Consider the following 26,472-nt stretch of genomic DNA (forward strand, 5'->3'; position numbering starts at 1 on the left):
GGAAACATAAATACATATCATTAAGTGAAATAAGCCATTTTGAAAAGGCTGGATGATTCTGACCTTATGACATTCTGGAAAAGGCAACACTATGGAGACAATAAAACGATTGGTGGTCGCCAGGGGTTGGGTGGAGAAAGAGAGATGAACAGGTGGAGCACAGAGGATTTTTAAGGCAGTGAAACTACTCTGTATGATACTATGATAGTGGATACGTGTCATTATAAATTTGTCCAAACCCACAGAAGGTAAAACACCAAGAGCAAACCCTAGAAGTAACTATGAACTCTGGGGGATAACAATATGTCCATGTGGGTTCATCAGTTGCAGCAAATGTACCACCCTGGTGGAGGACGTTGATTGTGGGGGAAGCTATGTATGTGGCGGCAAAAGGGTATCTAGGAAATCTCTGCACTTGCCACTCAATTTTGCTTTGAAACTCAAACTGCTCTAAAACAGGTCTACTAAGCTTTTTTGTAAGTATGTAGGACCTCTGACCCAGCATTGCATTGCTAGGACTATGTCCTAGAGAGGTCAGCCTGAAACTAAACAACTCCAGCACAAACATTTATTTCTATGTCATTTAGGTTAAAAAGAAAGATCAGAAGCAACTGGAACAATAATAATAGTAGTTATTACCACTCACACGGCGCCTCTAGGTGATGCCCACCAGTGAGAGAACAAGTAAGTAAACAAAGGTCCAGCCCTGCTGAGGCATACCGCATGGCTCTCCCAAAAGCTCATTAGGAAAGCCAGGGGAAGACATAATAAGGAGTGAGAAAACAGAATGCAAATCGAAAGTGGCAACGTTTACAACTGCATAAAATCCCTGCGTGTGGTCCAAGGCTGGAAGAGAATGCGCCCAGAGGAAAGTTGTTCTACTGTAATGACGTGATTAAGGAGATTTATTTTTGTACCAAATTGTCTTTGTCTCCCTTTTTAAAATGCAAATGTAATCATGTTACTTCCTGCTTAGAATTCATCAGTGGCTCCCAATCTTTCACTGCAGTGGTTTCTAAATCATGGGTTTTTTTTTTTCCAGCACCAGAACCATTTATCAAACAAAATATCCACCCCTTAGGAGGGCACACGAAGTTTCTCCTGGATCTGACTGGCAGTGCCCCCCAGGCTCGCAGCCCGGTAGCTAAGGCTGCCGTCAAATCCCTGCAGAGCTGGACGGGACAGCCTCCTCCTCCTGCCCACTCAGTGACCCAGACACAGGGAGGGGCTCTCCCCTCTGAGACCCCCTAATGCCCTTTGATGTGCCCACCGCAGTGCCTGGCACATAGTGAAACGAGGCCCTAGAAGTGAGTCCTGGCTGTGCTTTCACTATCTTACCTAACCTCACAGAGGTGCAATTCTTCTATAATGCAGATAGAAATAACACCAGCTTTGCAGGGTTGGCACGGGCTTAGATGATGCAAGCATGGAGGAGGCCCTCCATAAATTAGGGCTGAGCGAGTGGCTGCACAAATGAATGAGTGTGTGTAATCTGTTGCCTTTATACACACACACACACACACACACACACACACACAGAGAGAGAGAGAGAGAGAGAGAGAGAGAGAGAGAGAGAGAGAGAGAAAAAGTCAGCCTTTGGAGGCCACACAGGGGCAGCAGAGAACATCTTGGAACCACACTGGTCGCCAGAGCAGCTGGAGAGGTTGAGGATAGGCAGGATCTGGGGAAGAAGCTGGAGGTGAAGGATGAGATTGGGCTGAGGCAGCAGCTAGGTGAGGCCAGTCAGAAACTGGGCAGGCCAAAGGCGCAGGGGGTTGCCAGAACTGGGCGCCTAGAGTCAGGTCTGGGCCCCTGGCGCCTCGGGGCAAGCGATCCCATAAGAAAAGTCTGGGCCTGTGTGTTCCCAGCTGCCTTCAGTGGATCTGGCCCACAGTTTCCACCACTATCAGCCCTAGAGTTAGGGTCTCGGGTTAAACATCGTGTCTGAAGCCATAGACTGAAAGTTAGTCTTTGTTTTGTTTTACAGCAGAGCACTCCTGCTTCTGGGGTAGGGGAAGGGAAGCTTGCAAACAGCAGTTGCTACATGCCGGGCCTCATACGTACGTCACCACCTTCCACACTTACAGCAGCTTTGACCTACTACTATTTCCATTTTGCAGGTGAAAAGGCCGAGACTCAGAGAGACAACGTGCCCAAGGCCACTTAGCTACTTAACAAAAGAGTCAGGGCTTGGACCTGGTTTCTGTCTGACCCCAAAACTCAGGCCCACTCCTTTGCTCCATAGAGCCTACTAAGGGCAGCCCAACGTTCTGCCCCTGGAGGCCGCCCTCCCTACCCCCCCCCCCAATCTGCACCCCGCCCGTCCAAATGAGCCGCACACAGGTCTGGACAAGATACTGCAGCTAGGACGGTGACTGATTCACCGGGGCGCCCCTGGCTGACAGCACCATCCATGAGCCTGGGCCCCTCTCATCCCGAGACCCCCCTCCCCCCAAGTAGCAGCACAAGGGCAGGAGGGAGCTGGCCTAGGCAAGGTTAGGACCCCAGCTCTGGGGACTGAGGAGACAGGAAGGAGCTCCAGTGTAAGCAGTGACAGGCCTGGAGGCTTGTCAAAGGGGCAGGGAGGGGTTCCGGGGACCAGGCCAGCCCTGGGAGACTGCCCACCCAGGCCAGGGGGGAGGGTGGTGCCCGGAGGAGAAAGTGAAGTCTCAGTCCTTGTGGACTGAAGTGGGAGCAGGGAAGGGAGGGTCAGAAGGACAGGGTGTTGGGAACTGAGCTACGTTTCCCTGACAAGCAAGCTGCGGACTCCCCTGATGGATGACTTTTATCCACAGTCTTATCCAGCCAGGAGCCTGTACTCCATTTGTCCACCCACTCCTTAGACCAATACTCTTGAGCAAACTGCCTGTGTTTGAGACACTGCTTTGGTGCTGGGGAAATGGCAGAACAAAACACACAAAACCTTTACCCTCTGGTGGATCCCATTCTAATGGAGAGACCTACAGTAAGACTGATGAGGAAATGGATACACCATGCTGGGTGGTGAAAAACGCGAGGGGATGAAGAAGGACTTAGAAGGCTCCAGACGTGGTGGCACCTTCTGAAGATGTGCTGGGAGGAAAGCAAGATGATACTGGTGTAGTCTGAAACGTATTTTTCGAACTGCAACCTGCAATCCATTAGTGAGCCGTGAAATCAATCTTGTGGTTCATAGCCTGCATTTATAAATTAACTAGAATAGAATAGGAAAGACCAATGTGTATCACATGTAGAAAGGGTGCATCTGATTTCCTAAACTTTCGCCTCAATTCTGTTACATGGACACATGTGTACAGGTTGGGTGGTAAATATCTGTCATTTTTTTATCAGGGGTTATGGCACAAACCATTTGAAAGCCAGTGATTATAAGAAAGCAGTAAATTAGTAAATTACTCTTTTTAGGCAAGACCTTAGATTAGAACTACATTGCAATGTATAAACTTGATCTGTTGACCTTTGTATCCCCCAGAGTCTAGCAAAGAACACATGATGGTTGTTTGTTGGATGAATGGATGGATGGATGAATGGAGGGATGCAGTTTACCCCAATCTCAGCAGTTGATAGGTGCTAAAAACACAGGCTCAGTCTTCACATTTCTAACTGTTCCCCCCATCCCATAATTGCTTCTCCAGTGACCCCACCCAAGGGACCCCAGTCTCTACCCCTACCTCCTCTGGGTAACTGCCAAACTCAGCCTGCAGGGCGAGGACCCCCAGCTGCAGCAGCATCTCGTCATTGCAGTACAGCTTCTCCTCCAGGATGTCTCTCCGAAGCTGCAGGTAAAATTGGTGCCTTGTCCAACTGTGCCTGGGAAGGAGACGCAGGAATAAAGATCACTGGAATGCTGAGGGCGAGGGAGACCACTAAAGTCTGGGAAGCAGAAAAAGGAGAGAAGATGAGATACAAATCTATAGAACCCAGAGGGCAATGCCAGTAAGACAAAGGCGGTCTCCTTTATCCACACCATGCTTCCTGTTACTCATTGAGGTCTACTCTGTGCCAGTCATTTCCCACAACCATGGAGATGTTTGTTCCTGTGGTTCAAGTGAGAAAACTGATGTTCAGTGAGATGGTGTTGCTAGTAAGCAAAGGAATAGAGACAGTGATCCAACCCCAAACCGGTGACCCTTTCCTCGAACCCTCATCACTGGGCTGCTGGGAGGCGGGGCATGTTGGGGTCAGGGGAGAGAGAACTTGACCTTGACCGGCATATGTTTGAAACAAAAGGGTAAGTTCTCATTTTGACCAGGGCCTGTCCCCAAATACTGACTTTTCCCCCTTTTCTGTCATATTGGAATCCAATCAACAGAAGATCAGCCACAGTAACTGTTGTTATTTATACGCACGTTAGTTTGCCAAGCACTTGCCTAGACCCATTATCTCTAATGTCAGCCTGGATGTACATAAACACCTTAAGGAACAAACAAAGAAGTTTGCAGCACTCACTGGAGCAGCCCATAGTGACTGACAAAGAACTTTATTCTCAGAAAGAGCGTGAAGGTATCCGGGGAGCTCTTCTTCTGGGCCTGCTCACTCCAGCCTTCGGGGGCTATTTTGCACACCCTGGTTTCAGCGTCCAGGAAAAAGAACTCTTTGCCTGAAATGGAAGTAGAGTATTTAGAGGGAAAAGCAGTCGGTGAGGCACCACCCCTCAGACTCACAGCCCTGAGCTCTGCCCAGAGGGTCAGACAGGAGCCAATTGAGTACAGGAGAGAACAGGAAGCAAGTCATCTGGATAGCTAGTACCACAGGACCTTTGTTGGGTCCATGAGAGACCAAGAACAGGGGATAAAGAGGAGAGTGTCAAGGAAGAGAAACTCAGCACCCAGAGGAGAAAATACGATTATTTATCTTAGAGAAGATATCACTTAACATCCGCCTCCCAGCTACCATCTTATGGAAATAAAATTAAAAAACAAAGAACTGAGTATTTATTCCATTTCTGCCATGGGCCAGGTGCATCAGCTGGACCATGCCCACATCTCTCCAGCCAGAGTGTTATGGACTGAATGTTTGTATCCCCCAAATTCATATATTGAAGCCCTACCCCCTGCAGGTGTGATGCTATTTGTAGGTGGGGCCTTTGGGAAGTAATTAGGTTTAGATGAGGTCATGAGGGTGGGACCCCCATGATAGGATTAGTGTAATAAGAAGAGGAAGAGACCAGAGCTGGCTCTCTCTGCTATGTGCGGACACAGTGAGGAGGTGGCCATCTGCAAGCCAAGAGGAGGGCCCTCACCAAGAACATGACCATGCTCGAAGCCTGATCCTGGATTTCCCAGCCTCCAGCACTCTGAGAAATAAATGTGTGTTGTTTAAGCTACTCAGTCTACAGCATTTTGTTATAACCTGAGATGACTAAGACATGGCATAAGTGGAGTCACCTTTGTCTTTTGACCTGAATGTTGCCACCTTGAAAACTCCACCAACCCAAGCTCAGGACTTCAACTGCAGTTAAGTTTGTCTTCTAGCACCCCTGGGAGGGAGGCTGAATCAGCTCCAGCCACTGGAGGCCCCACCTCGACCCCCTGCTCTCCTCAAGGCAAAGCTTGACCCTCACCACCCCTCCTGGGTGCCCTTGGCCACTCCCCCTGAGTCCCTGCAGGTCTGCCCCAGCCCTGCTCTGCCCCATGCCCTTCTCCACACTCTGCCCTCACCACGCAGCGTCCAGACCTCTGCCCGCTGTGTCCTCAGCCCTGGCTGCTGAACCTGACTCCCCACACCAATTCACCCTTCCCTTTGGGTCACGTCTTCCCAAGGGATGGGCAGGTCCCCGTTACAGTTTGGCTGGCAGACCCTCCCAAATGGGTTTATGTCCAGACCCCTGACTGTCACTCTTGAGTGATTTACCCAGGAGGCCCCAGCTGAGTAGGTCTAGGATGTCCACGTGGAAGGGGTCCAGGGATGGGCAGCTGACTGGGAGGGAAAGTAGGGGAGAAGCCTTAAGGTTTTTCTCCCAGAGCAAGCGCACTGGTTTTATTAAGGCTGCATGTTACAGATCAATAAAAATGTTTCCTGCAGGTTCTTCTATTCACACTTGAGGAAAGACTGAGCAAACATCAACTGACAACATCGAAGCATATAATGTTGCTCTTACTTGGGAGAGGGATTTTTCAGAGGTCTGCTGAGAACTATGAGAGGTAAAGTCCGCCCTCTACCCACCATGGCACACTGAGTGATCCTACCGCAAGCTGATAAGCTTCTCCCACTGGGGATGGGAGAATAGAGGAACACGGAGATCATGACACCTAGCAAGGTGGGCTGGTGGAGCAGGGTTTAACCTGAAGGCCTGTGTGATCCCAGCTCAGCCTGCTTCCCATCACTCCACACAGTGGTTAAAGAGCGTCCACTACAACGAAGGGATCTTTGCGGTAGATGGAAATAAAGACTCCCTTTAACAAAAGGGCAGAGCTGGGAAGGTGTAAAAACCCTTTCCTTCTGGATCTTCAGAAGGGGTTCTTAACTTAGGCTCCTGGGGTGGGTGTGCTGATTTCCCATTAGTCCTGGATGATTAGATGGACTCATTTTTATTTTTATTGTGGTAAAATACACACAACATAAAATTGACCATCTTAGGGCTTCCCTGGTGGCGCAGTGGTTGAGAGTCCGTCTGCCGATGCAGGGGACACAGGTTCGTGCCCCGGTCTGGGAAGATCACACATGCCGCGGAGCGGCTGGGCCCGTGAGCCATGGCCGCTGAGCCTCCGTGTCCGGAGCCTGTGCTCCGCAACGGGAGAGGCCACAACAGTGAGAGGCCCACGTACCGCAAAAAAAAAAAAAAAAAAAAAAAAAAAATTGTCTTAACCACAGTTAAGTATATAGTTCAGGAGAATTAGGTACATTCACACTGTTGTGCAACCCCATCACCACATCCATCTCCAGAACTTTTTCATCTTGTAAAACTGCAGCTCTGTCTGTACCCATGAAGCAAGAACTCCCATTTCCTCCTCCACCCAGACCCTGGCAACCACCGTTCTACTTTGTGTCCCTACGAATTTGACTGCTCTAGGTACCTTACATAAGTGGAATCATACGATATCTGCCTTTTTGTAACTGGTTTATTTCACTCGGCATAATGTCCTCGAGGCTCATCTATGTTGTAGCCTCTGTGTGTCATCTAGCCGTCTATGTGTCAGAATTCCCTTCCTCTTTTAAGGCGGAATAATCTTCCATTGTACGTATATACCACATTCTACTCGTCTATTCATCCGTCAGTGGATACTTGCGTTGCTTCCACATTTTAGCTACTGTGAATGATGCTGCTATAAACATGGGAATACCAATATCTCTGAGAGATGCTGCTTTCAATTATTTTGGGTATGTATGTCAATGTGGAATTGCTGGATCATAGGGTAAATTGGTAATTTTTTGAGGAACTGCCATATTGTTTTCCATAGTGGCTGCACCATTTTGCATTCCCAACTAGACAAAAATGTTTCTCACATTTGCTTGTCTAACCTCAAGGCACTGAGATTGGTCAACCAGACCCAGCAAATCACAGAAGCTACAACATCTTACAAGCATTGTTTCCTTACCATCCTCTGCACTTACTTGACAGTTTGCACATGAGGACTTGACATACTGACTAAGGTCTAGGTGTGCAAGGGGCAACGTCCCAGTCTCAAGCAGTTTTGTTAGAAGAAATAGCACTCAGGTACCTAGACAGCGGGGTTACCTGAGGCACCAGCCCAGCTGTGGGCTACCTGGGAGCCACTTACCTTTCATGTAAGCCAAGCCAAAGTAAGTGAGCTCCCCAAGGTTGGCAAAGGACGCAACAGCGCTGAAGACGGCTCCCACTGTCGACGTGATGTCACATCTCACCTCCAAGCACTGCCCGTTCAGCAGCATTACACAGAGGGCCCGGAGAGCCAAATAGGACTTCCCTTTTTTGGTCTGAAAACAAGAATGGTATAAATTGTAACAACAACTACAAGACATAGAGTCTTTACCATGGGCTAGCTATTGTGCTAACCACTTTATATGTATTTTCTCATTTAACTGACAAACAACCCGAAGAGATAAGTACGTTTGTGATTCCTGTTCAGCAGAGGAGAAGCAAGGCTCACAGACGGTAAGGGACTTGCCCAGAGTTGCACAGTTAGTAAAAGGCAGAAGCAGACTCAAATCCGTGCTCTCTGCCAGCCTCTGCAGGGGCCAGGAAGGCTGGGGAGCCACATGTAACAGATCTCTCCCCTGCAGAAATCCTGGCTGCCCCTTGAGCTCTGCTTCTCTAGAGGACTGCCCAGGACCACAGTGGCGAAGCGTACACCCCCAGGAGTACTGGACAACCTGATACTGACCCCCAGGCCTTCACAGAGCACAGCAGAGAGAATTTGGGTGGGCACAGATCCAAGGAAGAGAGAGGGCTGGCGCTAAGGTGATTACTGTGAACCGAGAAATTCACCAGCAGAGCCGCATCCAAAGATATGCCTTCTGTCACTTCACCCTGCTCAGACAAATTCCAGATTCATGGCCTCTGTAGCCCCACCCTAACCACTGTTGCCTGGGCTCAACCGCCCAGAACAGCCCATCATTCTGCCGCCACAAAGTCTTGTCTGCCTGAGTTCTCTGCACATACTGCCCACTGCCTGGAATGCTCTTCCTCTCCCTCCCCACATGGCAAATTCCTATGAGTTTCCCAGATCAGGCTCAAGACCTTTTGTCTGTGGCCTGGAGGGTCAAGCCACCCTCTCCCTTCTCTGCTCCCCCGATGCTTTCTGCTCAGGGGCCCAGCCTCCCTAAGGACGGGGGCTGAGTATCCCCTGTGCCCCAAAGCCTGGACTGAGGCCTGGCCCAGACCTCCTCAGAATGTCCTCATTAAAAGACAGTCATGGGTGGACACTACAGCTGGCTTTAGTGCCATTGAGACCATGCCTGCCACCACACCATGACCTTCCTACACCCAGGGGCAGTCCCACACCCCAGGGGCCAGGGCAGGTCTGAGGACCCTGTGGGAGGGAGAGCTCTCCCATGATCCCAGGCAGGGCTGACCACATGGCACACTCTTAGCCACCCTGGTTCCTGCCTGTCCTGCACACCTGTGTCCCCTGGGGCGGTTGTTTACCATATGTGCGCATGCTGGGGCGGGGAGGGTGTGGAAGGTGCTGTGAAGCACCCAGTGCTTCGGTTTAATGCTCTGCAGTTGCCCTCTTGAAATTTGTAATAATTGTATCCTTGAATGTGTGCTTTCTAAGTGATGTCCCGTTGGAGCACGCACAAAGAGCGTGGGTTCACAGTGATCCTGCCTCCCCACCTCTGGTAATGGGGTCTGGCTGCCAGCTCCTCTGTTCCCTGGTGCCCCAGGCCCCGTCCAGTCTCTGCCTCCCACTCCCTACCCTGCAACCTCTGCCACCTTCCACCCAGGGCAGCCCCCGGCTTATATATTCCACCATCCCTCCCGTCCTCCCCGGGGGACTGGTTCAGGAAGGGTCCCAGTCAGGCATCTCAGAGCAGGGCATGGCAGTGGCTGTACCCACTCTGGGCCAACAGCACCACAGTTCTTTCCTTGGGCCCCAGGAGGGACAAGCCTGTCACTCACCCCCAGTCCAGGTCCGCCTGAGCTGGGGCAGCAGAGCCAAGGGAAGGGAAACTGGCTTTTCCTCCCCAGAAAACAGACAAATGCATATGCATAAATGCTAGAAGGCAAGCTCCACATGAAGAGGACTCTGCGTTGTTCATATCGGAGATCTAGGGTCTGGAGCAGTGCCTGGTACCTACTAGCTGCTTCAAGAATATTTCCTGACTGAATGGGAAGAAGAAGACAGAGCTCGTCTGGAAGGACAATCAGGACTCCGTCAGAAGTCACAGGGGGTTCCTCTTAAAAGGGGAAGAGGATGCTGAAGAAAGGATGTGAAGTAGGAGTGTGACTTGGCGAGGGCTGGTAGGTGCCTGGAGGAGAGAGTGAGCCCCTCAGAGCTCAGTCAGCCTTGTGGCCTGCCCAGCTGGTCACTTCCCTCGCCAACCTCCAGCCCTACCCAGTCGAACCCAGCAGTTACCACAATTGTTCCAGGCAGATACAAGATCACCGGGGCCTCTCCAGCCAGCAGGGCGAACTCCGGCCTGGAGAACTGAAGAAACACGCAGAGTCACTCACAGTAGAGGAGAGAAATCAAAGTCAAGTTCCACGGAGCTGGACCCCCAGGTCCAGAACTGGGCTTCTCCCATGGCCTCACTTCCCCCTGCCCACCAGCAGCAGTCCCTTGCCCAGAGCCAGCAGCAAGCAGGTTTCAATGAAATGGAGCTCAACTGTGCTGAGGCCCTAGCTAGGCTGGGCATCTCAGAGCAGATGTCTTACAAGTGGGTGTGGTTTTGGTGATGTTCTAGCTGTTCAGTTAGGTGTCCACTTCATTCTCAGTGATATGATTCATGCATGATCACATAGTCTTTTATATGTCTCAAAATAAATATATATTATATGCAACAAGAGTTTTCAAAAACGAAAATACCTTTAGATTTAGATCCGATGAAACGTTTTTCCAGCTCTGGACATTTTATCAGTAGTGTGCATGAAGAGCGATTCTCAGTTTCACAATACTCCATGTTTGTAGCACACTTGTGACGCAGGAAGTGCTTTAATGCCACCATTATTTAGACCGAGCCATCTAAAATGGGCTGAGAATGGGCACCCTATGGGGTGCCCATTCTCAACCCATTTTGCAGGAAGTCAAGGCTCCAAGAGGTTAAGAAACTCACCCAAATCTAACACCAGTGCGTGATAAGGTTGGGTGGGCCTTCTAATATGTCCCCCATGGGTTCCTGGCAGTACTTCTGTCTCAAGAGGCCAAACATCCAGCCAGGGTGTCCCTCAGAAGCGTCTTTAGCGAGTGGTTATGAAGAAAAGCCAAAGAAGATGAACAAGGCCTCCCTGATGCCGGTCCATCCCTCCCCCTCCAAGTTCATGAGGCCCTGAGAGTGGCCTTGGAGGGCAGCAGGGGCTGGAGGGGAGTGTGGCACCAGGACCACAGAGGAGAGGATGTCTTGAGGCTGCCCCGAGCTCAGCTCATCCCTAATTAGTTGAGCACATTAAGCAAATCTCTCTGCAACAGACAGACAGGCAGACAAGGCCTTCTGGGGGCATCTGGGTCTGACGTTCCCAAAGGGCTACTGATGCTCAGACAGAAGGCCTGGCAGGGACAGCCTCCTCAGTGAACAGCCTGCTTGGGAGAGGTTTGTCACAGATCAGGGGCACTGATCCCCGTGGTCACTGTGGGCTTGTGTGGTTATTAAAACAGTTTTTCAGCTTATGTCAGTGTCATGCATCGAGGAAGGGATGCTTTTTATCTAAACACCGGAAGTGGCTCTGACCGCTGGTGCCAGAGCTGTTTCTGGCAGAAGGCGTTATCCTGGGACCATCCCTGATCTCACCCTGCAGCACAGGTGTAGCAAGCCGGCCCCTCAGCAGAGACCAGCCTGCCTGCCAGGAGTCAGGGGTCCCCGGAGCCACAAGTAGAGGTCACCCAACGTGGTCCCTCCTGTTGTCACGGACTTCCAGGCTGGGGCAGGCTGGCGTGGCTACTCTTGAGCCCCGACTCCCCACACTCGTCCAACCCCTACTGCCCTATGTGCCAACCAACCTGGAGAATCTCTCTCCCTGACTGTCCCATCTATTCCTTTGCTCCCACGTGTCACCTGTTCAGAAGGCCCTTTCCAAGTACATTCAGCCTTCTCAGCTCTCTTACCACGTCCCCTGTTCTGCCACCATCCACGCCAACGGCTGTGAACTTCCTGAACGCTGGGACCTGGTATCTTCAACCTTCTGTCCTACAGCAAGGCTACTCAATAACACCTATTGCCCTGAATTTCAAAGTTCAGGATGATTTTAGTCCAGTTCTCTGTAAATCTCAGCCCAGGGAAGCCGCACCGCCCCGACCCCCGGCAGGACCCTACCCATTTTCAGCTGCTGTGTCAGCCACACATGCCTCCTTGCTCACACCTCTCTTGGGAGTGCCCTTTGGTCCTCTCTGCTCACCTTTCCCTTTCTCTGCAGGAAACCCTTTCCATAAGAAGCTGCTAGCCGTGAGTTTTCTGGGAGAGCAGAACCAGAGCTGAGCTGTCGGCCTTCCTGAAGATCTGGGGGAACTTCAGCTGGAAGAACGCTGGCCAGCGGTCAGAGAAGGAGCAACAATTAACAGTAGAAACAGCTTCCATCTAGCAAAAGCCCCCACACACGTGTGTACCCACTACTGCCCCTTCACCCCACGAGTTATATCCGCTTTGCCAATGAGGAAGCTGAGGCCCAGAGAAGTTAGGGCTGCAGAGCCACGGGGGTTGTTTTGAGGTACAAGGGTGCGGGCCGTCTCTTCCTCACCCCACTTTGACCCTGCCTCTGCTCACTGTGCTCAGGTCACAGGCTGGGCCCGTGACCCCAGGTCCTGAACACAGAATGATGGGGCTGCAGAGGGTTCTGACTTTCCTCCCTAGAATTCTATCTATTGTTCAAAATGTTTCAACAATAAACACACATTATTTATGGAATCAGAAAAAAAAAAAACGATTTTCATTGGGAAAATAGCAAATAGAGTTTTGTTTTGTTTATTTATGCTTGGCTGCATTGGGTCTTCGTTGCTGCGTGTGGGCTTTCTCTAGTTGCGGCGAGCAGGGCCTACTCCTCGTTGCAGCGCACGGGCTTCTCATCACGGTGGCTTCTCTTGTTGCAGATCACGGGCTCTAGGCACATGGGCTTCAGTAGTTGTGGCATGTGGGCTTAGTTGCTCCGCAGCATGTGGGATCTTCCCGGACCAGGGCTCAAACCCATGTCCCCTGAATTGGCAGGTGGATTCTTAACCACTGTGCCACCAGGGAAGTCCCACAAATAGAGTTTTAAATAGAGGAAAAAGCATTTTGAGGTGAACTCTGCAGCCTCCTGCCAAGGCCCCAGCTGTGTATTTGACATCAAGCCGGCTACAGCCCTTGGCTGATCCGTGGAGGGACAACGAATCAAGATGTGTATAAATAAAGTTTCAAAATGCATAATGTTCCAGGTCCAGGAAGATATGGGCCCATATGGGTTTCAAGCAGGTTTATTAGACTGATTTTGAAAATAGCCACAATTCTTCTCCCTGATCCATGCCCTTAACCATGGGACTTTGAACCCCCTCCCATCAGAAGGTGGAGTCTGTTCCCCACTCCTTGAATTTGGGCTCACCTGTAGCTTTCTTTGGCCAATAGAATGAGGTGGAAGTAGTGAGGGCTAGGGCTAGTTCTGGAGGTTCTGTGGAGATACCTCTCTCTCTCTCTCCCTCCCTCCCTCCTCCCTTTTCTTCTTCCCTCCTTCCCTCTCTTGACCTCAACTCTGCCATTGTCATAAGGACAATCCCAGGCTAGCTAGCCTGTGGTGAAGAACCAGGGCTTGCCTAGACAACAGCCAGCCAACCCCCAGAAGCGAAGTTGCCCAGCTGAGGTGCAGCTGATCACAGATGCACAAGAGTACCCTGCAGAGTGCAGAAGAACCTCCCAGCTGAGCACAGCCTAAATTCCTAACTCACAGAATCAAAAGCTAAATAAATCATTGTTTTTAGTCTCTGTGTTTTGTGGCTGTTTGTTACGCAGCCTCATGTGACATAGATAATCACAACAACAACAGAAGCATGTTGTTCTATAACTGAGTCTGAACTTGGTTCCCAGAGGAGACAGAATGCCCTGACACCATAGCTGCCATCAGGCCCCTCATCATCTTGGCTTCATATCTGCTTAAATGTGGCTTTTTCACCTGCCAATGCAATAGGGTCAGCTTTTTCCGGAAAAGCAACAGACTTCTCAATAATCAGAAGAAAGAAGCAGGGTACAGCAGGTCCCACACCAACGTCCCACAGCAAGTTCACAGCCCCGTACAACTTGCTGCTTACCTGTTCACAGAGAGGCTGCAGCAACTGTGTGCTGAGGCGCTCAGTCTGGGCTCCAGGGAGCTCTGAGTCTCTGTGCTTCTCTCTGAAACTAACCAAAGAGCATGGTGGAGGGCATGAGCAGAGGCAAAGAGCAGGGCTCTCTTGAATTAAGCAACCTAGGGTGTGGATATCAGCATCACGACTTACTAGCTGTGTGCCGTTGACAAAGTTACTTGACCTTTCTGAGTCTCTTTCCTCATGTGAAAAATGGAAATGGAAATAACAGTTACAGAGGGTTGGGGGAGTTTTTAGGAGGAAAGATGAAGCTTAACAACAAAGAGAACCTTATTTTATGGACAACAAACAGTGAATTAATTTTTTTTTTAATCTCAAATTGAAAAGCAGAGAACGGTGGAAGATTTGACGATTAGTCTAAAGGCCATTCTTCTAACACACCTAGAGCAACAACAAAAACACTTTCACAAATTGCCTTTCCTTTCACTCCACCTAGAAATCAATTAAAGGAAATTTTTCTTTCATGTCATTTGTTTAAATTTGTTTTTATCAATTTTAAAAGAGAGTTTATGTTGGGTATAAATAACTCTGCTAAATTACATCTCCGAATGAAGTTTTCCTCAGGACACAGGCGAGTCCTAAGCTCAGCCCCTTCTCTTCAGGGGCTTCCTGGAAGAGTGGGGTTTATACGGGCTTTCTCTGCCTCCACAGCATGGACATCAGGCCAGGAAACAACAGAGTGGGTACCATCAGCCCACCCAGGAAATGCTCAGGGCGCCATACCCACCTCTGCAGGGATGCAGACACCCAGGGGCCCTCGCTGCCCGGCTCTCACAGCTGGCCTGCTGCAACCTGTTCCTGAGCAGGTAGCTTCTGTCCTGCTGCCCGGACGAGCTTTCCTCCACAGCCCTCCTCTCCACCTGAAGTTCAAGTACATCACACATCCGCATCCCAAGGTCGAGAGGGGACATTTACACAGACGCATACAACCTGGCTATCAGTTTGAGTCAGTGTGGAGGGGTCTGTTCTGCACAGTGGGAGCCCAACAGTGAGCACGTAGCAACCAGAGCGAGGTCTGTGTGTACCAGCCACACAGCCTAGAGGTGGTTCACTCACCCCCACCCCCCAACACCTGCATACTCATGCACATCTGTGCCTTCGCTCACACGCCCCCTCCACGGGCCAGGGTCTCCCTGATGATCTCTCCTGTGCTTCCAAGGCCTAGAGCTACATCCTCTCCACCTCTTCCCTCTCCATACCTGCAGATAGGAATGTCCTCTCATCACCTCCCCTCGTCACTTTACTCACATCTGGCTCTATTCCACCACGTTACAGCAAGTTTGCTTGCTTGTCTCTCTCCCACAACCTCACTGTGTGCTTAACGCACCCCTGTAGCTTACTGAGTTCAGTGCCCCAGTGAGGGTCGAATAAGCGGTGGAAATCACTTCACAGGTCCCTGATCGAAGTCACTTTATGATTTCCCGATGGCAATGCTGCAGATCATCACAATGTCCATCAGGGGACAACGACACATCAATGGATGGTAGGCTCTAGTGTCCTTCGAATACATGGACCTCCTCTGTCCCCACCAAATCCTCTGGCTCAATGTACGGGAGTGACATGTTTACACGCCAAGAGAGAAGGGGTCCAAGAAGGAGGACAGGATGGGAGAGGCATTTTCTTTTACTTTTTTTCCTTTCTTTTTCTTTTTCTTTGGCCACCTGCACAGCTTTCCAGATCTTAGTTCCCCGACCAGAGATCGAACCTGTGCCCCCTGAAGTGGAAGCACGGAGTCCTAACCCCTGGACTGCTAGGGACTCCCTGGGAGAGGCCTTTTCTGATTCACTGTGGGCAGCATCTCCACAGCCATCCCCTCCTCTCCGTCCACATGGCCCCTGTCTCAATTCTCCAACACGCCCCTGGACAAGCGCAGTGCTGCCCAGCGAACACCTCACTTGCCTCACCCGAGTCCCAGCGAGGCTGTCTCCTCCTGAGACCACCTCCTTACTCGGCTTGTCCCCCATCCTTCCATCACTCCCTCTCCTGGGAGTACTTCCCCAATAACTAACTTGCACAAGAATGCCCGCCTCTGGCTTTGCTTCAAGGAAACCCAGCCTAAGCCAAATGCTCACCATGTGCCGGACCCCTTGCGAGGCACTGGCGAGTGCACAGGGCAGCAAGCACAGCAAGGGGACCCTCTGCAGGTACACGACGGCAGAGGGGAGGGAGCGGCCAGGGACAATGTAGGCACAGTCAGGGAAGCCTTCTCATGCAAGGCCTAGGGTTGAATTTTGATAAGCTAACCCATGGGTCATAAACACGACTGTTTTTATGAAAAGAGGCTCTTTCAAAGATCTCAAGGGTCTTAGCCACATTAGAAATCTAGGCTCGCTCAAAGGTCTTCACCAGCACTGCCCACTAGAACTGCAGTAACAGGAATGTTCTAGATCTGTCCTGTCCAGTATGGTCCTCGCCAGCTACAAGGGGCTACCGAGAACTTAAGTGTGGTCGGTGTGACTGAGGAATTGAATGTTTTATTTCCTTTCAACGAACTATGACGTAGCTCATTTGAACTTCAACAGCCACACGTGGCTCGCGAGTAGCCCCCGGCTTGGAAAGCGCAGATCTACACTGACCTCGGAGATGGTGCCCAGAACCAAGCCGGCCAGCTGTCTGACATGGAGACTGGCAGAGGCTGGGTGGACGGCCACTTCTTCCCAATGAATCCGACAAGCTTCCAGGATGGACTGCAGCGGTAGCCGCCTGCCAGGCTGGTCTTCACACATGGTTAGCAGAATGGAGTGCAGGGGCTCGCAGAGCTGCAGGGGCTGGAGAGTGGGGCAGCCACGTGAGAAGCCTGCAGAGCCGCAGCCCCTGAGGCCAGCGCCTTGTCGGGTGTGCCGTGGAGACAACTAAGAACGGATGTTCTCATTAACTAGACAGATGCTCGCTCCTTCTGGGGAGTTTAGGGAGGCTGAACAGCCTGAGGCCTGTTGATCACTGTTTATCACTGAGGCCACAAAATGAGGAGCAATTATCTCTGCACCAGCTGTGTGTAGTCTGCTGCTTTCTAATCTGGAACGTTCTTCGGGGCGCGGGGAGCCCAAACACATCCTTGAAATGCCTACAAAAAATAGGTGCTTGACAAAATGGATTTCTGCCTATGCCAAGCACCCAGATCAAACCAGGTCAGCCTTTCACTCACATTCACCTGGCCAGATCGACATTTTCTCTAATTATTTAGGTGGCTTTCACTGGGCCCTTCCCCTAGAGTGTGAGCTCCAGGACCACAGGGACTGTGGCTTTTTCACTTTGGAATCTCCAGTGGTCAGCGTAAGGTCAATAATCATTGATTGAACTTTATGTCACGTGTACACATCAAGCAAAAGAAAAAATAGTTATTTTATTAAACACTTCCCTCATGTGTTTGAATGACCATAATTTATATGGGGAAGGTCTCAAATTCATACTCACTCTGAGGTGTTTTCTCACCCTCACCCACACTGTAAGTTATTTTCCAGATGAAGACTGCACTACCATCTCCTGCCACGGAGCACGAGTTGTGAATGCCTATCTTCGTGTGTAACCAGGCTACTGAGTCCCACACTCATATAGCACATCAGAGGACCTCTTACGTGCCGGGACTGAGTGGCTACTTGCAGTATAAGGTGGGAGACAGCCCCAGCCTTCAAGAGGTGTAAAGTCTAATGAGGAAGATGGTCACTTAAAGAGACAAGGACAGTACAGGGTGATAAGGGCTTTGGTCTCAGAAAAATAAGACGTGGTCATAACACAGAGGAAGGGGCCTAACTCAGTCTGGGGAGGGAGAAGGGAACTGGGGAAAAAACTTGAACTAAATCTCAAAAAGCGCACGGGCTGGCCAGGAGAAAGGCTGGGGAGTGAGCCGCAAACAGAGGGAGCAGTGTGGGCAAATGTTGGCATGTGTCTAGAAGGAAGGAGGCTATGGGCAGGACCAGGCCCAGGGCAAAAGGACAATGCAGGGCCCCTTGGTCAAAATTGTTAAGAACTTTAATGCAGAGCACTGAATCAAGTGGGGGGCCCTTTTAAGTGCAGGGCCCTGTGCTATTACACAGGCCACATGCCCACTAAGCCAGCCCTGATTATGGCAGAGTATAAGAGAGGAACCAGGGTCACAGGTAGGAACCAATTCTGGGCTCCAGGTATGCTCTGCTGAGAAGAGGAATGCAGTGCCGTGGGGAGTGGGGAGCTGTGAAAGATTCCACAGGAGAGGGACATGGGCAGGTCCCTTTTCAGAAGGAGCGCCGGAAACACTGGGATGTTTAATTGGAGAGGGCAAGGGTGAGATGGAAGGAAGGAAGGAAAGGGGGGGAGGGAGGAAAGAAATAAGGCAAACAGGCTGGACAGAGTTCTCCAATGTATGTTCTTGTTACACTGGTTTCTACGGAATTCTTATAGCGTCAGATGAAAATTTACACACACATACGCATACTGTAGTCAAAAATTTTATAAAATGCTATGATAAAATTTAAAAGTTTCTGTGCTTTAAGCCTTCTCAGAGTCTTTAATAAACTACTCTGACAAATCTTCAAGAAGAAGACATCGTAGGGACATTTTCCCAAATCCATTGAGCGCAGAACCCTTTTTCATGGAAGCATCTCACTTCAGGAAGGGCTGCTTTAAAGCCTTTTTTATAAATTGGTATCTTCAGTATCTATAAAATCCTCTAGCTTCCTACTTCCTCTGGACTGGAGTGGCAAATAAGTTCTTATCTTACTTGCCAATCCCAAATTGTGTCTGCCTGGAGTGCCAAGTTGAGTAGGATTCTGAGGTTCTTTCTGTGCACAGCAGGAGCAGCTCTTTAATCGATTGGTAATCCTTCCTAGAACCTAGGAGTACAGAGTGGTGGCACATAGCTCAACAGATATGGTCCCTGCCCTGGGAAAAAACTAAATAAATCCAAAGACATGACCTGGCAAGACTTTGAATATCTTGTTCACAGACCTGATTTGGTGGAATGTGAAACCCTGCTGACCAGTAGAGGGTCATTCCCAAAGAATAGACGTGCATCTGCCCAAGAGAAAAAGCACATGATTAGATTTGTCACCTCTGTTATTCCATGGTCCTGTAAACAAGATACAATTCATTTCCGCATGTGGCAGACACTGTTGGCTGGCTAGCCGAACAACCATCTGCAACTCCCTTAAACTTTGCTGCATCCTACTCTAGAGGCTGAAAGTCTCAGTGACCATGATGCTCAATTTTTGTGAAAGATGTGAAGTAAGTCTGTTAGGGGGCTTCTGAAAAAGTTTGTTCTTTACTGTCAACAGGAACACATGTGGCTGGTCCCATCCTTTGCCCCCTGTTTCTGTCTTGAACACTGATGTGATACATGGAATCATGGCAGCCATCTTATGACCATGAGGCAATAAGCATAAAGACAAAAAGTCAACAGCTAAGGAGGATAGATTGGAAATATACGGCCTAGATCCTTGATGACATTTACCAAGCTTTTGACCAATCTCTTGACTTCTTGTTACATAAATAACTATATGTATGGTTCCAGCAGCTGTATTTTAGGCTTTCTGTTTCTTATAGCCAAAACTGTCTCTACATGACACACTATGGTTCAGCCTGATTAAAAAGCATCATATGTTGTCAGAAAGCAACACTGTGTAACAGAAGAGCATTATCTGACTTCCCTGAGCCTCAGTTTCGTCATCTTTAAAGTGAATATTCTGCCTGAAAACTTCTGAGGATTGCGTAAAGAGGACCTGGACACGGTAATAATAATATTCATTATTGTTTTGATTATTATTAGTCAGAGAGCACTTATAACAGACTAAGCCTTTCTCTAAGTCTTTTACTTATATTAATTTATTTAGTCCTCACCACCATCCTGTGAAGTATGTATTTAATTTTCCCCATTTCACAGAGAGGAAACTAAAGCAAAGACAAGTTAGGGAACTTGCCCAAATAAGACCTAAAGCCTAAACTTGAACCCAGGCACCAGAGCCCCTGCCTTGAGCCACTTGGCTTTGTCACCTCTGGATCATACTAAATCCTCAATAAATGTTTATTTTTATTATTATTATCATTACTATTATTATTAGGCTTCTATTATAACTGACAAGGTGCATTTCCCTTAAGATTTTTCTCTTCATGAAATGATTTCTGGGACTTTGAAAGGGAGACGTTGAATTCGCAAAGCATGATATGTAAAAACGTATCGTTACTGGAGCAATCTACTGGGTCTAATGCAAGTGGGGTTCATTTTGGTTTTTACATTTTTAGGTCAAGGGCATGTGTACAATTCACATGTGCCAATTAGTCCTCTTCTTGGTCCGAAACTATACACATAAACCAGCTAACCACTCCTCTGATAAAAGGCTAGACACCTGCAGGGAAGTTCACCAGCTGCACCCTCATTTCCAGAGAACTGGCCCTGAGAATGGCTGCCTGGGCACTGCCAGAGGCACCGTCCACACCTGGGAACTCACCTGGATTCCAAGGGCTCTACCTTAAAGTGTTCCAGCGCAGGGCCTAAGGCTGCAATGACAACAGGCCTCATCCCAAATCCCAAATACAGCCCACTGGTAGTTGCTGCCTTGGAGAAGGGTGGTGAGAAGGATTCTGAAGGCAACTCCTGGCTCAGCGTGAAAGAACATCATGATAGATTGGTAATGTCTGCCATGATCCCGGGATGGGGTGATGATGGAATGAGTGCCTTGTAGTTAGAGACCTGCCCACACCTTCCACCTGCACCTAGAACTAACACTCCAGGCAGTGGAGGAAACATGTCAGTGTGCTGGGTAGAGCTGAATGTTGCCCTGAGGAGAGGGGTCAGAGTACATCCTCTTAACCTCAGAAAGGGCCCAGGGCTGTGGGAGGATTCTGAGCACAGCCTCTCTTGAGACTACTTTCCTGATTGTCTCCCCCACCTCCCACAGGACCCAAGCCAAACTGGATGAAGACAGGAGACCCTGATGAATGGAGGAAAACAGAAGTTAACAGAACTGCGTGGTAGGGATGCTGTAAGAGAGGGAATGGCCAGGTAACCTTGCATCCTGGCCTAACAAATAAGGCTGAAGGCCAGTGGTTTCTTCTGCTTAAGCCACACTCCCATATGCCATGCCTAGGGAATTAAACCACCAACAAAATTGTTGTTTGGTCCATTAAGGACTCAGTCCCTGCCCACATTGACCCTCTCCCAGCTCAAACTCACCCTTTCCTTCCTGGCTCAGATTCTCAGCAACACGCTTCCCTAGTTCTTAGCTCAGCCTATTCCTTGAGCCTTGGAACTCTGGGAACCCTCCCTCCTCTCCATGGAGGAACATGTGCAGAGGGAGAAGGATGTTCCTCCCCAGCTTGGCTCAGCTCCAGGATGGTCTGAGCAAAGGAGTGACTAGATCTTCAGAAGAGGCCAAGCTGCAGTCAGGAGGGTGATGTCTGTCCCTCACTAGTGAGTGTTGGGAAGGATGGGGAAGGACCCCAGGAACACTCAAGATCTGTCTCAGCTCAGGTCCTGGAGAAAGCAGAGCCTGAAGCAAGGATTCAGTATGACATTTCATTCAGGAGCAGTAAGCCCAGGGCAATGAGGGTGAGGAGAAAAGGGGGAGGGAGGCAAGGACAGATGTGATGTGTGGGGTCACTACACTGGTCACTTCCTTGTAACAAGCAACAAAGCACAGCAGGAAGCACAGCACACTAAGCCTTGGCACTCAGAACTTCTCTGGAAGGCTAGCAAGACTTTCCTAAAAGCAGTTCATGAAGAAAGGAAGAAGGGAGGATTTATCTTCTCCTTCCCCTCCTATCTCCCACTTCCCATTGGTGGAGTTTCACTCCATAGGAAACTAGCTCCCCTGCACTTTCAGGTTTCATCAGCAGGCCCCTCTAGTCAGATCCCACAGCTCAGGATGTATCATCTTAGCTGAGTTCAGAGTGTAGGAGGCAACTTGGTGTGGGTGGAGCGTCACCCAAGAGACCCAAATAGGGGCAATCTGAGAGGCACTCAAGTCTGTGTCCAACACAGGAGTCCAGGGATTCACCCCCGGAATCTGGCAGTGTAGGAAAGGGTTCAGGGGCCTGGTGTGCTGGGGCAACTGCCAGGGGGGTGACGGAGCCCAGGCCACCGCAAAGGTGACTCTCATGTTTTCGCTGTGGTGATCTGATTTGGAGACAAACCAGTCAGACATGGGCCCAAACTAGACAAACCTGGAAGCCACTGAGGTCCTATTCTCCAAGCACAAAGGAAAAGCAGCTCCCATTCCAGGATGCCTCCTGAGAGGAGCGGAAATTCCAGATTTGCCCTTTTCCAATGAAAGGGAAAGGAACAGAACTCAATGATTAAACACACACTATGCCCTGCCCAGTGCTGTGTGCCTGCCTGACATCATTCTTTCCTTAGAAATGCTTCAGTTTTAAAATTGAAGATCATGTTTAACTAGAACTTTTTACTATTCAGAAGCAAAACACATCCATGGAAAAACAAAAATCACCACTGATGTTGCTATCCGGAAATAATCACTCGAGACATATATTTTTGGAACTCTGGGCACGTGTATGTGCGTGTGCGTGTATGTGTACACAACTAGGATCACGTTGTACGTGTATATATTTAATTTCTTTTCAGGTCATTAAGTTTCTACAGCTTAGTTTTCATGCTGTCTTGTTTCATGTCTAACTCTCACTGGAGATTTAGCTTGTTTCCAGTTTGTCACTAATGTCAACCACACAGCAGTAAACATCACGGCAGCCAAATGAATCTTTCCTCGTGCCTTGGGATACATTCCAGTTGAGGACTTGCTGGGCCCTTTTTACTGTTTTGCTACATGCTGCTGGACCATTTACCTACAATTTTTCCAGAACTTCTTTTTCAGTATTTCTAATAAGCTGATTTGTTAGGTCATATTAACCCCACTTTACAGACATAGATCTTGGAGCTCAGAGAAGTTGACTTGTCCTCATCTAAGAGCTAATAAATTACTGGCAAGAAAGCCTGGGAATAAAATTCTTTAACTCCATTCTGCTTCAGTGCTCCTCGGGGCTGAGCTGGGAGCTGGGGATGACCTAGGACCAGGCGTTTCCCAGAGGACAGGCCCAGGAGGAGCTGCAGAGACACCACGTGCCTTACCTGAGATGCATCGGGCTGCTCGTCATCACTCTGTCCCGGTAGCAGTTCAGGGGCCTTGAAAGGAGCCGCTTCTATATGAGAAACATGGTCTTGGAAGGAGAGACTTCCAGTCGCAGAAAGCAAGACTGACCAGGGGCAGACCACATAGTCCGAGGAATCTGAAACCAAGGCAGCGATGCGGGTGTAGAGATAGGGCTGCCATCTGGAGGGCCATCTGTGGGACTGTGCCTGGCAGGTGCCTTGCAAACCCCCCCTCTGGGATGAACTGTGAGCAAGACCCAGGGAAACATGTAGTGGAAGGAATTCAAGCCTGACGTGAGCAGGCATAGGAGCATGTGTCATGAAAGGTGGCTGAAGCGGTAGCTGGGAAACTACTATAGCTGTTCATCAGAACCTCCAGGGCGAGGAAGAGGGATTGAAGACTCAGGAAGAAGATGCAGCTGAAGGGACCAGTGCACAGCCTCCCCACGCGGGGACCCTCACCCTGACTGCGCATGTGTCATGTCCCGCATGGGGAGCCTCCCCGGCTGGCTGGCAGTCCCCAAGCACGTGTGACTTCGGAGCTGACATCTGGGTGTGGGCACTCAGTGTTTGTTCCAGTTATGAATTTAAGGCCTCGAATCTCCAAATCCGTCTTTCAAGACCTGCTCCCTCCCTTAAGCATCTTTTACGGCGAGCGTGATGTGCAGTTTTCTCAGTAGAGGGCGCTGGAAAGACATTGCGGGAGGCGGGCTCTCCTGCTGTTTCGAGGGAGGTGGGGGAGCGGTGACCGGTTTGTGCTTAAGAGTGACGCTCTGCTCCTACGCACGTCCCCGGGCCACCCCTCGGGCCGACCTTGTCAAGTGATCATCTTCTCGCGACCCGGTCTACACAGACTCGTTGGGCTCCAGGCCTCCTGCCGGCACTAGGTCCCGGAGCTGTGGCTCACCTGCTCCCGCCCCCACCCAGAGGGTCACCTGTAGGCAAGTGCCTGTGCCTAGCTTGTCCGGTGACTGCAAACGGCTATGGCCAGGCAAAGCAGAGAACTTTGCCATCATCGTGGGCTGCAAGCACAGCTCCTCCAGCCGATCTGAACCCCAACCTGGGGGGGGGGGGCTTCCCTTCAAATTTTGTCCCTCACTGGGTACTGCCCTCAATCCTAGGAGGCCATGTCGAGTTTTCTTATATCTGACAGTTACTTTTCTATCGGAGTTATAAATAATTCTTTATATTAACCTCCCCTGTTTAGACCACTGAGTGTGTGGGTTCCGTCCCCTGATGGGACACTAGCTGTTGCAGCATCTTGCAGGAGACCATTTTGCGGGTGCCAGCCATCCTGATAGCTGCCCCCTGCCTCCTGTCTCTGATCCTGCCCAGACTGCCCAGGTGTTGGGAGAGGCCCACAGAGCTGCAGCCGCTCTCTCCCTAGACACCATGCCCAGAAAAGTTGCAATACCAAGGCAAAAGAACTTTCTTCCAACTCTGCGGCATGCCATGGGTCCAAGAGACAGAGCTGCCCTCCCAGAGCAGCTCCATGGGTGGGTGTCCTTTGCCTACTCATTCTAATACCTTGGACGGATGACAGATCAATAAGCAGCACCCGGAAATGTGTCTGGGAAGCTTCACATTCAGCTCCCTGTGACTCAGCTGCCCCAGTCACACACTCTTACCACCACGGAGGTCTTCCAGGAGCCGCTCAGCAGCCAGGGACAAGAGGGACCAGATCTCCTCTTCAGACAGAGCTTCGCCCCGGACCTGCAGGGCATTGGCCAGAGTCACAGAGGCCGGGCTCATGCCTGCAAAGACACACGTGTGGCAGAGCCCTTGCAGTGTCCAGGAGCATGTCTGGACCAGCACTGGCCATGACAGCCCATGCATGGTCCAGCCCCCTCTGCAGCACACCAGCCCCATGTTTTATCGCTTACGTCCCCCTGCCTGGGTGCAGGGCCAGGCACACAGGAGAAGCTAAAGAAATGTTCATTCATGGCTGGCTGGGTTCAGCTGGTTCTCAGTGAATGAGCACATAAATAAATAAACTCCCAGTTAAGTGTTAAGTCAATAAATGAACGAATGAACAAACAAACCATGAGAATGGTTCCCTCTGAGCTGGGCATGTTCTGTCACAGAGAGCTTCCTTGTCTGGGGAATGTCTCTCGCCTGCTGTCCTCTCTGTCTGGGAAAGTGGGTAAACAACGTTTTTTGCCTCCCAGACATGATTCATGTCTTTTCCTCTCTGGCTGCCACAAGCAGAGTTGGATTTGGTGCCAGAACCAGCCCTGTCTCTAATGATCACCAACACCTGCCTGAAGGGCAAGAATCAGTAGAAGGAATAGTAAGCCCTGTGTTTTGAAAAGGTGCAGACTCACAGGAAAGCAAGGGACTGATCTGCTGGAGAAGGAGGTGAGAAAGGCTGGTCTTCTCTTCCCTCTCTTCTTAGAGGCTCTCTTTAAACTAAAGCTGACGTTTAAATGTCTGTCCCCCTGACAAAGCTGCCACCCACTAATCTCCAGTGTGGAGAGCCCCAGGTGCGGTGGCAGCAGGAAGAGGCCAGGCAGGCTTTTCCTAATCCATTTGCGTCACTGATCTTTTCTATAGCCGGAGCTCCGAGGGCGGGTGTGCTGAGTTGGGGGCAGGGTGGGGAGCACATTATGGCCCAGCCATCCCTCCATCCAACATGCTAATCCGATCTCTCCACTCGCCAGCTGCTCAGCTCCCTCCACGCACCTGCAAGACCAGCCTCCTGCAGCCTGATTCCCAGGAGAAAGAGCCTGGCTCTTCCATCTGTCCCCTGAGGGTGAGAAGGGCACTGCAGCAGAACCTAGACACTTTCTGTATGTGGTATTATTTACCACAAGGAGTCTGCGGAGAGGGACTGTTGATCCCATTTACAGGCAGGAAAGCAGTCCAAGGGAATCCAGGTAAACAATGATGGAATCAAAGCTGTAATCCAGGCCCTCACTTGTCTTTCTTTTCTTTTCTCTTCCTCCTACTTCTTCTTTCAAACTTTTCTTGAGACGTATGGCCTAGGCATTCTCATTCTGCCACATTTTTCTAAATCTTTATAACCACAATGAAACACTGTCTAGTAAAGAAAAAGCAATGGGACAAGATTATGATTCTCAAATAGGAAATGAAATCTCTGAATCTCAAAATGAAGTATCTCTCAAAAAATATGAAATGTGATTTTTTTTTCTAGCTATTTTATGACTAGAAAAAATTGCATTAAATGTATAGAAAGTCTGGAGTAGTTAATTAATACCATCATTTCCATATAGTAATTGAATGGAAGAAGGACAGCCTTTTCAACAAATAGTACTGGATCCATCATGAAAAAAACTCACACCTTATATAAAAATTAACTTAAAATGGATTATAGATTAATGTACAACACAAAACTGTACGTTTTTAGAAAAAATAAGAGACAATATTTGGATCTAGGACTAGGCAATGGGTTCTTAGACTTGACACCAAAAACACATGTCACAGAAGAAAAAATTGATAAATTGGACCTCTTCAAAATTAAAAACTTTTGCTCTCAGAAAG

General features: G+C 49.7%; 1 protein-coding gene across 1 annotated transcript in view; it reads right to left on the reverse strand.

The window, feature by feature from the left end:
* LOC101283400 (FERM and PDZ domain-containing protein 2) overlaps positions 1-24,840 on the reverse strand; it is a 49,044-nt gene extending 24,204 nt beyond the window's left edge. Inside the window, exons 1-11 of the mRNA XM_033417803.2 lie at positions 24,600-24,840; positions 22,951-23,108; positions 18,864-18,887; positions 16,475-16,627; positions 14,626-14,758; positions 13,845-13,932; positions 11,969-12,095; positions 9,996-10,067; positions 7,719-7,893; positions 4,447-4,597; positions 3,669-3,807 (exon numbers count right to left, since the gene is read on the reverse strand). Coding sequence (XP_033273694.2) covers positions 3,669-3,807; positions 4,447-4,597; positions 7,719-7,893; positions 9,996-10,067; positions 11,969-12,095; positions 13,845-13,932; positions 14,626-14,758; positions 16,475-16,627; positions 18,864-18,887; positions 22,951-23,108; positions 24,600-24,840 — 1,461 coding nt within the window. The remainder of the gene's footprint in view (positions 1-3,668; positions 3,808-4,446; positions 4,598-7,718; positions 7,894-9,995; positions 10,068-11,968; positions 12,096-13,844; positions 13,933-14,625; positions 14,759-16,474; positions 16,628-18,863; positions 18,888-22,950; positions 23,109-24,599) is intronic.
* Between the last annotated feature and the right edge of the window lie 1,632 nt (positions 24,841-26,472).

This window comes from Orcinus orca, chromosome 14, assembly GCF_937001465.1.
Source record: "Orcinus orca chromosome 14, mOrcOrc1.1, whole genome shotgun sequence".
NCBI lineage: Eukaryota > Metazoa > Chordata > Mammalia > Artiodactyla > Delphinidae > Orcinus > Orcinus orca.